This window comes from Cebus imitator, unplaced genomic scaffold, assembly GCF_001604975.1.
Source record: "Cebus imitator isolate Cc_AM_T3 unplaced genomic scaffold, Cebus_imitator-1.0 Scaffold641, whole genome shotgun sequence".
NCBI lineage: Eukaryota > Metazoa > Chordata > Mammalia > Primates > Cebidae > Cebus > Cebus imitator.
This window is the reverse complement of record NW_016107956.1, coordinates 246,021-259,755: the sequence shown is the minus strand read 5'-3', so window position 1 is coordinate 259,755 and position 13,735 is coordinate 246,021. Positions and strand designations below refer to the sequence as shown.

Below are 13,735 nucleotides of genomic sequence, written 5' to 3'. Positions count from 1 at the left end.
AACACACTTTGTAGTTCTTTCTTTCTGACAGAGGGGGGCCTGGATTATGCTAAGATCTCTTAAAGGAGGGATGGGGAAGAACATCTAACCCTGAGTAGGACTGCCATTTGGACAATGCAGAAGGGACAAATCCTTAATCTTTTCTATTATATAGAAAATGGAATGAAAGTGAGGGAGATTGGCACTGGGATTATGTACACGTGTAAAACAAAGTCATGTGAAGCCAGTTATTCACAGAGGTAGAAGCAACTCATTTCTGACTTCAGACATGTTCCAGAAATGGAACAAACCAAATTTTGCTAAAAGGTTTTCTTATTAAAGCAAGTAGACTTTAAGTTTTCAAAACTGCCTTTTCATTCCTATTGCCTTATTGTTTTTACTAGTGGTCTACAAGACACATAAAAACACCTGTTTCTTGCTTATCTGATATTCATAATATAGATCTGACATAGAAATTCTGGAAATATCTTTGAAATGAAAATAAGATAAATAGGAGTTTGAGAATGTGGTAAGATGAAAGAGATGATTATGGTGTGGTGTCAAAGAGTAGTACCCAATAAGTAAAACAAACACAAATATTCAGTAGCTGGCAAAATTCATAGAAGTCTGCATATTTAACTTTTATTTCTTACTTTATTTTAACACAAGTATTCAATAACTGGTAAAATTCCTAGAAATCTGCATACTTAACTTGTATTTCTTTGTCTTCTATAATGTGGCCAGTGATCTTAATGATCCTAAGAGAAGGTTATTTCCAAAGTGAAGGTGTGAGTGAGCCATCCTCTGCCATGTATCAAGCAAATTAGTCCAAGGCTTTGACTTCTTCTTGGTCCTTTTTATCTGACTCTGATACCACTTTCCTGTTGGTAGTAATATCAGTCAGTTCCAATACACAGAACTCTGTCATTGTGAATATGATGTAGCATGAAAACAACTTTTGAAAATTTCCCCAGTAAAAATTCACTGTTGTGGATTCTAGGTTTTGGGTTTTACAACCAAGTATAAACTTGTATGTGGGAGAAGTGGTTATGATACTGTGAAGTGTGGATTGGAGGTACAGGAGCCCTCCTATCCTAAATATAGTTTGTTTATTCAAGAGTCAGACTCCTGAGATTTCATCATTGGTAATTAATTTCTTTGGATTATCCATTGTTTTATTTATTCAGACTTCTTTTAAAATGCAAACATTCTGGGATGGATAATAAACATATTGCTACTAAAACCTTACCATAAACACACTTTCCAGTTCTTTCTAACGGAAGGTGACCTGGATTATACTAATATCTGTTGAAGGAGGAATGGTAAGGGGGCATCTGTGTATGTAGGGGAGTTTTGTGCAGAGAGGAAAGGACAGAGGCATGAAAAAGAAGGCAAAGTTAAAAGTATTTTACGATTGTGCCTACAATATTTAGCATATTTTTTAAAGTTTATAAATTAATGTGTAATATGAAAACATCACTTTCTAAATTGGCTAATACTGAATTACATGATATTTTTAAACTGAACTTTTTGTCATAAATATTTTCTGAATGTAATATGTAAGCAATATGCTGGCACTTTGGGTGACCCAATTCCTCATGGAGCTAACAATATAGTTACAGACAATATAAAAAATACAGAAAAAGTTAAGTAATGCAAGGAATGGTATGAGTTAAATAATTATAAAATATGGGCACAGAGTAGTGCATGATTACTTGCCCAAAGAATGTACAAAGAGTTACTAGAGGCTGGGCACGGTGGCTCATGTCTAAGTAATCCCAGCACTTTGGGAGGCAGAGGCAGGTAGATCATGAGATCAGGAGTTCAAGACCAGCCTGACCAAGATGGCAAAACCCCATTTCTACTAAAACTACAAAAATTATCTGAGGGCAGTGGCGGGCACCTGTAATCCCAGCTACTTGGGAGACTGAGGCAGGAGAATTACTTGAACCCAGGTGGCAGAGGTTGCAGTGAGCCAAGATTGTACCACTGCACTCCAGCCTGTGTGACAGAGTGAGTCTCAANAAAAAAAAAAAAAAAGTAACTAGAAGTTGATGGTAAGAAGATATCACAGCAAAACAGAATGAAATTCAAGGCTTCAGGATGCAGGACAAAGTTAATTTACAAAAGGAATTAAGCAACCATTTAAATTATTAAGAAAATTATCTGTCCAAGCTGTGAAGTAATGTTTTATTATTAGGTGGGTCAACATGGGTAGTAGCAGGAATGTTCTGTAAAAATACATGCAGAAATCTAAGGCACACAGACATATCTATTGATGTTATTTAAGCATCAGTCTTCATCCACTATTTGTATCAGGTAAGTTACTCTTGATTGGGCTAGTTTTGCTTCATCTTTAGAAGCTAAGTCAAATTGTCTGGCTAAAAAGCAAGAGATTAAGTTGCTAAGTGTAGATGATATAGCTAGGTGATTAAATGATCTTTTTATTTTTTTTTAGATGTTTTAAAAATTAGTGTAGGCATATTCTTTCTTAATGATATTACTTTGATCACATTAGAGGGAGTTAGCCTCAAAGCAATGAGAGAAGAATCAAAATTCTAGCACTTGCTGTTTCTCCCTGAACGTAGTATGAAAATAAATATTTGTCAAATTAATGTTGAGTTAGGCACACTGGTTTTTAGTCATAAAAAAAACGGAGCAATTTCTTATTAGGGGTGCATTAGTGATTAACTGGTGCTAGCTTATTTCCTTTAACTCTTCTAGACTATTAAACTGTTCCTAGTCCTGTTCTAACATTATTCCAGAGATAAGTCTATTCACTCATCACTGAGAATTTGCTACATGAACATGAGTTTTAGCAATCTTAGCCCACTCAGAGCTGGTGAACTGCAAACACCTGCTGATTCACTAAAGAAGTGGGCCAGGTATGAGTGGATGGGGATAGTGGAGCCAGGAGGGCATAATGGCAGGTGACTGACTATATAGCCCAAGATGAGAAGGGAGGGACAGAAAATGTGCACAAAACTTCAAGGCTGAGCTGCTTTCCAGTTTGCACTCACTTATGTTTGCATATTCCACAAACAGACAAGTGGGTACACAGGCTTTAATATTTAAGTGGAGAAGAAAGTTTATTCAAGGCAAAAAATCTGTAATACAGTGGGGTGGGTTTCTAGAAGATTTAAGGGTAAGCCACAAAGTAAGAAAAAAGAAGTGCTTCCCTACACAGTAAGTTGAAAGGTGAGAGAATATTTTTGACAGAAGTAAACTTACTTTGCTTTGTGTTCTTTGGCTTTTGGTTTATAAGGAAGGGAAATCAGTTCTTTCTGAAACAAAACAAAATAAAAATCAAAAAAGTAAAATTTTACTTCTTTCACGGACTGCAATTTACTCACTTGAAAAAAAATCTGAGATAAAATCATCACAGAGTTTATAAAGACTAGCTTCTTAAACCTGGAAACTAGGGGGTCAGAAATGTTGCACATTAGGGAGCTTTGGGTTTATTCAGGAGTATGCGTTTTGTATATCCACAAGATTACATGATACTATTATTATTTTTATTAGGTTTGTTTCTCTTCATTTAACATTTATTTTTGTATGATCTAGGCAAGATCAATCATTGTAAACAAATATTAACACTGAAACAGTCCATATTAATATCTTACAGCTTTATAATATGTGAACAATAAACTCCACAGAGAATAAATACGTAATTTCTTATGCCAGGAGGTCTGCAAACTCTGGAGATAGCTTTGATTTATCAAGGATTGCCAAATTATCTGATGTCTGTACCTTGCCCCACTCTGGTATATAGATGGCTCTGGACTATAGCTATCTAGATTTAAGGGTTCAATCTATAAAACCTATGCAAATTTGCCACAACTCATCCCTTCAGATAGATTAATCCAAATCCCTCACTATTGGTCTCACCGAGATCCTTTCTTCTCTTTGTTTTCTTAAGAGTTGGAGAATCTCTTCTCTTGTTTTAGCCTGTTTAAAGAAAGAAAAAAGTGGGTATCTTAACTCAATAATGAAGACTTATGCCTATGGAAGGTAAAATTCTTCCATTTTTGTCTTGTATTGGCAGAATTTAAAAATATTTTTTCCCAAGATATATTTATACATTTTTGTTTGTGCCCAAATCCTGTTTTTATTGAAGACAATGCTGCTTTACAAAATACTTTTGTAAAATATTAAAATGCTGTGAAATTTTATTGTTGCAAAATAATAAAATGCTGCTTTACATAACTGATCCTAAATGGAGGGTTTTTCTCCACCTAATAATAACTAACTTTTAAAAAATAACTAATATTTATTAAGACCTTACCAGATGAGCTATGCTAAGAGCTTTATAGACATATCATTATTTTCTTATAACAACTCAGAAGTTTGACGCTACTGTTACTCCATTGTACAGGTGAGGAAACTGAAGTTTGGTAAAGTTAAATAACTGACCCAGGCTATTAAATGGCAGAACTGGATTTGATCCCAGCTCCATTTGGCAACAAAGTTCAAGCTATTAACCATCACATTAAATTGCCACTAATGGTGTCAAGAAGCAGGATTAGCAAGCTCAAACAGCATGCCACCAAGTCCATGGTAAGGAGGGTCTTCTTAGTTGCTTGCATAGGGTAACAAAGCCTTATTCTCTCATCTCTCCTATTTCTGGCTTAGCTATTGAGATATGCACATTCTCAGGAAAGTTTTCCTAAGTGCAAAACACTAACTTAGTGCAGGCATGAAGATTTATCAATATATATACTGTAAAAATGGGCAAATATAGGTTCAATTTTTTTTCCATAGAATTCGTCTATATTAAGTTTTGGAGATAGCCAGACAGACAATCACATCTGGTGTATTTGAGAATAAAAGAAAAGGCTGAGAATCTAGAATCTAACAAACAAAACTTGCAACTTCGAATGGCCAGACAAAATCAAAGAAATTCTGTTTAGATCAAGGCTGCAAGAAAGAAATAAGAAGTGAGAATAGACACAGGTTTGTCATAGCCAGGTGTAGATTCTGTCATCTATCTGTCTAGATTTATTGAGTACTTTCCCACAGCTGCTGTGACAAAGTACCGCACACTGCATGGCTTAAAACAATATTGATCTAGTTCTGGAAACTGGAAGGCTGAAATCAAGGTATTGGTAGGGTCATGCTCCCTCTGAAACCTGTAGGGTTTCTTTGCTTCTTTGTAGTGTCTGGTGGTTTGCTGGCAAGCTGCAGCATTCCTTGGCTTGCATAACCCCAATCTCTGCCTTTGTTGTTACAGGACATTCTCTTTGTGTCCCTGTCTTCACAAGGCAATTGTCTTATGAGGACTCCAATCAGACTGGATTAGGTGCACAACCTACTCTACTATGGCTTCATCTTAACTAATTTCATCTGCAAAGATACTGTTTCCAAATAAGGTCACATTCTGAGGTACTGCAGGTTAGAACATCAGTGTAATTTTTGCATGTCGGGGGGGCATGTTTCAACCCATAATAAGCACCTATGATGTAACATTGCTGTGCTAGTGGCTGAACATAACACAGTTCCTGCCTTCCAGGTGACTGCAGACTTAAGTACAAAAGACAAGTAAATAGTTTTGAGTGTGCTATGTGGGGTTAGTATAGGGTACAATGGAAGAACTGAAGATCAAGGACCCTTAATTAACACAAAGTTGTGTGTGGAGTAGGGTTGGGGACTCAGAAGATGTGCCAGAGGAGGTGATGTCCACGCTTAGACCTGAAAGTGATAGTCACCAGATAATGATGGAGACAAGATGGGGAAGAAAGCTTTTAAGGCAGAGGAAACAGCACGTGCAAAGCCCCAGAAGCTGCTGTGTGGCTAAGCAGTTCTTCAGGGCGGTTCCCCAGCCTTGATGGCTCAGCTGCAAAAGAAGCTAGAAATCTCAGGTGTGATCCACCAAGACGCATAGAGAAGGAGTCCACACTGGGCAGCTGTAATCAGTGGCGAACTGGGTGCCTTGGCTTTGCAACGTTCTGTTTAAGTCGTATGAAGCTTGTCTTTTATAAGACTACAAAGTTTTAATTTTATTTATTTTGAGATAGGATTTCTACTTTTTACTTGAGTTTTAGGCATCGTGTATCACAGTTACTGAAAGAAAAAATATTGAGAGTATGTTTAAAAACTGTTTCACAATATCTGTCAACTTGCATAGATTGAGTAAAATAATGTCTGTAGATAACGTCCTGGGATATTTTTAATGCAGGTATTCAATGTTAGTTTCTTTTCCAACTTTTCCATTACACATGTATTCAATTGGTATTAACTGCTCTCACACTGTGATTACATAGCACTTTATACCTTTATTATGGTATTGATCTTACTTTTCCTGCTTTATCTTTAGTTGCTACCATGTCTCTTTCAGAATCTTACTCATCTCTTTATCCTTCCTTAGTGCTTTCACAGTGCTTTGTATGTGAATACTCAATGAATTTTTGTTGAATTGAATTGATTGTCATGATATATGATTGCAATAATTGTACTGTGTAATCCACAATTATTGGCCTAAGCAAAAAATAAAAAATTTTGGAAAGTGAAATTAAACAGTGAGTAAATTTAGTTTTTTACATCCCCATGAACAAAATTATATGATTATTTTCTGTGTAACTATTGGGAAACCATGGACAAGTTATATTGTCCTGTGCTTCTAATATAAAAAGACAAATATTTACCTACAAGATTAAAAAATAATAGAATAACAAATAATATTCATTCATTTTTTTCCCTTGATTTCAACTTCTTTTTTAATATAAAGGATTTTGATACCTAATTGGTGTTGAAATGTCACATAATGCACTAGAAACAAATATTTTAAATATGATTTGATTTGTGCCTCCTGGACATGTTTCCTGGAAATAAATAACAAAACTACTGTAAATGTGTCATCTAAATGAAAACATTGAGGAATATTCTAGGAAATCTCTGTCAGTAAAGCTAAATACAATTCAGTGGCAAGAGAAGATCTTTATAACTTATTAGTAAGGAAGCATAATTTACTTCTTAATTTCATATTGACAAAAATTTTCGTTTCTAATTATAGTGTTTTGGTTGGGCTTATTAATGGAATTTTATATTTATAATACTTTTTTTTTTTGAGATGGAGTCTTGCTCTGTTCCCCAAACTGAAGTGCAATGGCACGATCTCGGCTCACTGAAGCCTCCGCCTCCCAGGTTCAAACGATTCTCCTGCCTCAGACTCCCAAGCAGCTGGGACTACAGGCAAGCACCACTATGCCCAGATAATTTTGTATTCTTAATAGAGATGGGGTTTCACCATATTAGCCAGGCTGGTCTGGAACTCATGACCTTGTGATCCACCTGCCTCAGGCTCCTAAAGTGCTGGGATTACAGGCGTGAGCCGCCATGCCCAGCAAGACTTTTTAAAAATTGTTTAATTGTTAATACAAGGGGATCAGAATTTATATTTATAATATCTTACCATTGAATATTAACATATTGATATATTTTTTTATATTGATACTATTCCTGAAAAAAATAAATTGTGAAATAAAATTGATTCCAGAAAATTAGGATGTGATATAACATATACATTTAATGTCTCATAGATGGTTAATGAATTTTAGTGTCACTTCAAGAGTTAAATTGGTTCTCTCTTTTTGGCTTTTCAGAGCCAAGTGACTTGAGTGGCAAGTGTGTATTCGTGGAGTCAGATACATTTGGTTTGAATCCCAGTTCTGGTGTGTATCGAATAGCAAGTGCTAGCTTAACTCTCCCGCCTGGTTCCTCCTTTCCTCCCTGCAACTATGCAGTAATCACTGACCTGTAGGTTAGAGGTTTGTGATCTTGGGTAACCAAAGAACCACTCCTCCCCCTTGTGGATGTCTAACCTGTGAAGAAGGTTGTTGTGAAAATTGGAGATAAAACAAAAATTGCTTAATGAAATGCATGAAGTACATTTGATAAATGGTAGCTATTATAACATTATTATTATTAGAAGAGAAAACTTTTCTTTCAGTGCTTTTAAAATCTTGAAAAGAGTGGCTGGGTGCAGTGGCTCACACCTATAATCCCAGCACTTTTGGAAGGCTGAGGCAGGCGGATCATGAGGTCAGGAGATCGAGACCATCCTGGCCAACATGGTAAAATCCCTCTCTACTGAAAATACAAAAATTAGCTGGACCTGGTGGCACATGCCTGTAGTCCCAGCTACTTGGAAGGCTGAGGCAGGAGAATCTCTTGAACCGGGGAAGTGGAGGTTGCAGTGAGTGAGCCAAGAATGCGCCCTTGCACTCCAGCCTGGCAACAGATCAAGACTCTGTCTAAGAAATAAGTTTGCATTATATGGTTTATTTTGTGGAGGGGGAGAGAGGCACGAGAAATTCCAATAGTAATTTCAAATATCCTAGCAAAAAAAAAAAAAAAAAAGAAAAAATCTTGAAAGGATTAAGAAAAAAAGAGGATAGATTGTCTGCTTTTTGAGTACAGGCATGAAGGAATTCTTATGATTCAGCCTCTGACCTATGGGTCAGTTAGTGAATACAGTTTGAGGGAGAAAAGGGGAAACAAGGAGAGATATTTAAGATATGATTTATTTTTAAACATGCAGGGCAAATTCCTCTGACCATGAATTTTCTGGTGTGTTATCAACTTTCTTTTCAGTTAATCTTTAATTATAAAAAAAAGCTCTTAATAAACACTAGATTTGAGAAGAAAGGTCCTTTCTTCTCAAGGCCTGGTTCCCACATAAAAACTGCGTTTCTTTCTTGGATTATGATTGAAATGTTTAGACTCAAACATTCATCAAAAATAACATGAAGTAGTGTTTATTTCTCTGATTATCTGTCTACTTAGCCAGAAGAAACATTCTCTTGACTATCATAGTATGAAAGCTGAATTCCTGAATATAATTTTAAAAATGTCTTAGAAGAATACTGAATTGATTCCAGAATCAGTTATTTGCTTAGATACTTGACAATCGTCTCAATACATAGAGAATCAAAGAACTCTTGAAATCAGCATGGGATAGTAGTTAAGCCCCTTGGCTCCATTATCAGATGGATCTGGGTTCAAACCCTTATACTATAGTTTAGATGTGTGACCTTGAAAAAGTCACATTCCAGCTTCAGCTTCCTCATCTGTAAAATGGGGGCAATCATAGTGCTTTCAACAGAGTTATTCTCAGGACTAAATAAGAAAGTAAGACACAATGCACACAACATGTATTTAGTGCATGCAGTTAGTTCTCAAAAATATTATTATCATATAGTGAGAGGAGCAGATAGCTGGAGAGAAAAAACGTAAAGAAGACAGACTCAGAAGTACTGAGGGAAATGTTTTAACTCAAATGATAATTTAAAAACATTTAAAATTCTTTCCATTGACTATAAATGCAACATATGTACATGGTATAAACATCAGAAAATGTGAAAAATATATAAAGGAAATGATGTTTACACAAATCCAACTGCTAAATCTAAAATATTAAAATGTTTTAATATTTTAAACATGCAAACATTTCAGAAGACCCTTAAAGAAGCTCCAAAATATTCTATGGATTTAAAAATAATTCATCAAAAGGAGAAAGGTAGCTAAGAAGTTGTGGGCTAGTTTAAAATGATTAGAACACAAAAATTATACACAACAGACATGGAATCAAGCTAGGTCCTCATCAACAGTGGATTGGATAATGACAATGTGGTACATATACATTATGGAATACTATACAACCATAAAAAGGATCAAAAGCATGTCCTTTGCAGCAACATGGATGCAGCTGGAGGCCATTATCCTAAGTGAAGTAAAGCAGGAACAGAACACCAAATACCACATGTTCTTATAAGTGGGAGCTAAGCATTGGGTGTACATGGACGTAAAGACGGGAACAATAAACACTGAGGACTACTAGAGGGACTAGGAAGGGAGGGTACAAGGCTGGAAAACTACCTATTGGGTACTACGCACACTACCTGAGTGACAGGATCATTCATACCCACATCATACAATATTCCCATGTAACAAGCCTGCATAGGTACCCCCAAATCTAAAATAACAATTGAAATTATTTAAAAAATTATACACAGTGATGAAAAGAAGATAGCAGTCCACTTAAAAATAAATGGAGACATGGAAGTAGGAATGAACTTAAAGATGCTTAAAGATCTTAAATGAACTTAAAGATGCTTAAAGATAAGCCTTGCTTGACTGAAGCAAGATGTGTGCTTTGAGGATTAGAGATATGAAGGGTAGGATAGGTGAATGGGATGTTGAGAACCTTGACATAAAGATACCTCTGTTTAAACTTGATTTAGTAGAAGATAGGCACTATGTTCTTTTACCTCAATATAATTAAGTTAGAGATAAAAGCAGTTAACATAAAAAGACCTCATACACTGGAAATTAAAAAGCATACTTCTAAGTAATTTATAAGACAAATTAGAAATCCAAATAGAAATGTAAAAATACTTAAAATGGAATAATAATGAAAATGCTATATAGCTTATGAGATGTAGCTAAAATAGAACTTTGAGGTATATTTATAGCTTTAAATTTGCATATTAGGAAAGAAAGTGGAAAGTTAAGAAACAAAGTGAAAAGAGAAGGAAGTTAGAAGGAAAATAACCCAAAGTTGAAGGAAGAATTAATAAAAATCAACTATGGATAACTAGAAAATAAAAATAGAGGACAATAAAGCCAAATGTTGGTTTTTTGAAAAGACTACTAAAATAGATAATATTTTGGCGTAATTATCTATGAAAAAAGACACAAACGATTAGAAATGAAAAGAGGTAATAACTAGAGCTAAGGCAGAGATCAAAAAGATGTTAAAAACACGAGTCTTTTGCACCGATAAATTTGAACATGTAGATGAAATGAACAATATCCTAGGGTAAAAAAACTTACCAAAAGAATTCAAGAAACAACAAGTAGTCCCATTTATCCAACAAACACAAAAACAAAGTAAACAAGGAAACCAAACTTACAGGTTTATGTAGAGTAGGACCATCTTTATCACCTCAACTAATTTCAGTTACCATTTGGCTAATCAGTTGGGTTCATCTGGGGTTAACTTGGGTATAGTCACTGTAGTATTCACTAGTATCCAATAGTGCCTTAGATTCTGTAAGTTAGCCTTTTCATAGGCTTCCAACAACTGTTGCAAAGCAAGTATATGGTTGAAAATTCCTTGCCCAGTTTATTTTCGATGGGGTTCAAATTGAGGCCACTTCCATACTTTCAGAATCATTATGACGTTCACCTCTTAATCTATACTTGTAGAAGGAGGCATTATGATAAATTTAATTACTTTTTATCTACCTGCAAAGCATTAATTAATTTTGGCCAGACATTTCTGCTCTGTGTTTGAAATTTCAAAATATAACTTCAGTGGTAATTTTTCTTTTTGCAGGAAATAACTAAAGATATGATTAAGAGAAAATAGTATAAGTCTCATTTTAACAGGATGAGCAAGCCAATTTGATCGTGTCTTTTAATCAGGATGTGTATACTTGAGTGACCATGCTTTTAGTAATCTATTCATCATCTTTTGAGAGTTACCCTTTTAGTCAAAGCATTTCCATTTAATACTAATGCTTATTTTGAACCTGCTAAAATTTTATTTTTCAATCATGGGTTTAAAAAAAAAGAGGGGGAAATAGAAAAGATAGAAACAAACTTTCACTGAGTAATTACTAAATGTCGGGACTTGTGTGAGTTCCTTACAGGTTATCTCATTTAATCTTTATAGCACAGTGAGGTGGGCATGATTATTATTACCTCTTTACAGGTAGAAGAAACTCAACCACATAAAAATGAACAATTGTTATCAGGATCACTTAACTAAGTAGTAACTAGCAGAGCCAAGGATTCAAGCTGACAGACTTCAGACACACACACACACACACACACACACACACACACACACACACAGAGATAGAATGGTTTCTTCATTCAATCTTTACTCTAAAAATGAAGAGTTAATTAGGAGTAACCATGGTAAAGAAGAAAAGCATAGTCTCTGTTGTCACAGAAAATTCTTAAAAATTCTTGTAAAAAAATACATGCTCTCAGAATACGGCAGGTGGAGCTAATCCAGTTTGAGCTCAGCCTTGATCACAGTTAATTTACTTATTTGAAGGTATCATGTGGCCCTTTGCAAAATGTGGCTAAAGGGTAAAGATAGTTGGATTATAGTGGTATTTATAAACTGAGGAACTTTCTAATATCTTATTTAGTGTGAACAAAATATTTATGTAAGGATTTTTAAATTATAAATTAATTGTAAAATGGGAATTACCTTCCAAATTCAGAATATTACCTAGGCAGAGCCAAGGTTCTATGGTTTAACAGAAATTGAGAACATTACCTGATTTTTATTTTCCTGAGGCTCCAGAATTTATTTATTTATTTATTTTTGAGACACAGTCTCGCTCTGCCACTCGGGTAGAGGTGCAGTGGCACGATCAGGGCTCGCTGCCACCTCCACCTCCCACCTCCTGGGCTCAAGCAATCCTTCTATCTCAGCCTCCTGAGTAGCTGGGACTACAGGCACATGCCACCACATCTACTTAATTAAAAAAAGTTTTTTTTTTTTTTTTTTTTTTTTTTTTTTTTGTGGAGACAAGGTCTTCCTATGTTGCCTAGGCTGGGCTTGAACCCCTGGGCTCAAGCTATTCTCCCACTTTGGTCAGCCTCCTGAAGTGCTGGGATTACAGGCATGAGCCCCATACCTGGCCTTAATTTTAAATTCTATCCTGGTAATTGAGAGTTCATCGTCTATAGGGGTACCAGGGAATTTCAGTTTGTGTTCTGCAAGAATCTCCCTCCTCAGTAGGTTCCATTTCATTTTTTTTTTTGAGACGACATCTTGCCCTGTCACCCAGGCTGGAATGCAATGGCACAATCTCGGCTCACTGCAACCTCTGCCTCCCGAGTTCAAACAAATCTCCTGCCTTTGCCTCCTGAGTAGCTGGGATTACAGACGCCCACCACGATACTGAGCTATTTTTTTTTGTATTTTTAGTAGAGATGGGATTTCACTTTGTTGGCTAGGCTGGTCTCGAACTCCTGATCTTTTTGATCCACCCACCTCAGCCTAATTAAAAAAATAATTAAAAAAAATCAGGGTCACTTAACTAACTATTAGTTAAGTGCTGGGATTACAGGCATGAGCCACCATGCCCAGTCCCCATTTCATCTTTATGTTACAAATGCAATCATGAGGAAGGTGAGAATTATGATTGACTTAAGGTTTTTATCCCTTTATCATTTAAAAAAAATCTCATGTTTGGGCCTTGTTTCAAAAAGCAATATGCACCTTGTCTTGCTGATTTTGATAACAAAATGCTTAAACTATGAATTTACTCTATGAATTTACTACCATTCCCTGTGCCTATTAATTAAAATCTGCTATGTTGATTCTACAACTGCCATATAGAAAATTTATATCTACTATAATAATAAGATACAGAACTGTTGGACCTCAAATTATCTACTATGCACTTTAAAAAACAGGCTGAATAATCAGTGAGAAATCTTTCCCCAGTACTAATCTGATTTTAAAAGATAGACCTAACTATAGTAATCTATGGGAGTGGATGGAAGATGTTATAGGGTTATTAATCAGAGAAAGGAAGAATGCTGACTTGCAGGAAAAAGATGCAGATCTAAGCATCTTTCTATACCTCCTGGAAATTGCCTGATCCTGGCTCAATTCCTAGGTCTGATGTATATAATTTTCATTTGAAAAATAACATCTTACTAAAATGAGAAAAAATATCAGTCATTACATAAGAAAGAGTCAATACAATTTTTCTTTTTTTTTTTTTTT

The 13,735-nt window shown here is 35.4% G+C and overlaps 1 protein-coding gene across 6 annotated transcripts in view; it reads right to left on the bottom strand.

Annotated features, from left to right (window-relative positions):
• Positions 1 to 595: 595 nt before the first annotated feature.
• Positions 596 to 13,735, bottom strand: part of HOATZ (HOATZ cilia and flagella associated protein) — a 25,730-nt gene continuing 12,590 nt past the window's right edge. Inside the window, exons 4-7 of one of the 6 annotated variants that reach the window (XR_005198184.1) lie at positions 5,685 to 5,812; positions 3,868 to 3,930; positions 3,211 to 3,263; positions 596 to 860 (exon numbers count right to left, since the gene is read on the bottom strand). Coding sequence is in view for 3 of the 6 variants with exons in the window: in XM_017517699.2 (XP_017373188.1) it covers positions 803 to 860; positions 3,211 to 3,263; positions 3,868 to 3,930 (174 nt within the window). In the remaining 3 variants the exon portion in view is untranslated. Of the gene's footprint in view, positions 861 to 3,210; positions 3,264 to 3,867; positions 3,931 to 5,684; positions 5,813 to 10,889; positions 11,060 to 13,735 lie in introns of those variants that run through there. The other 5 variants (XR_005198185.1, XM_017517699.2, XM_017517701.2 and 2 more) reach the window with 5 other exon arrangements.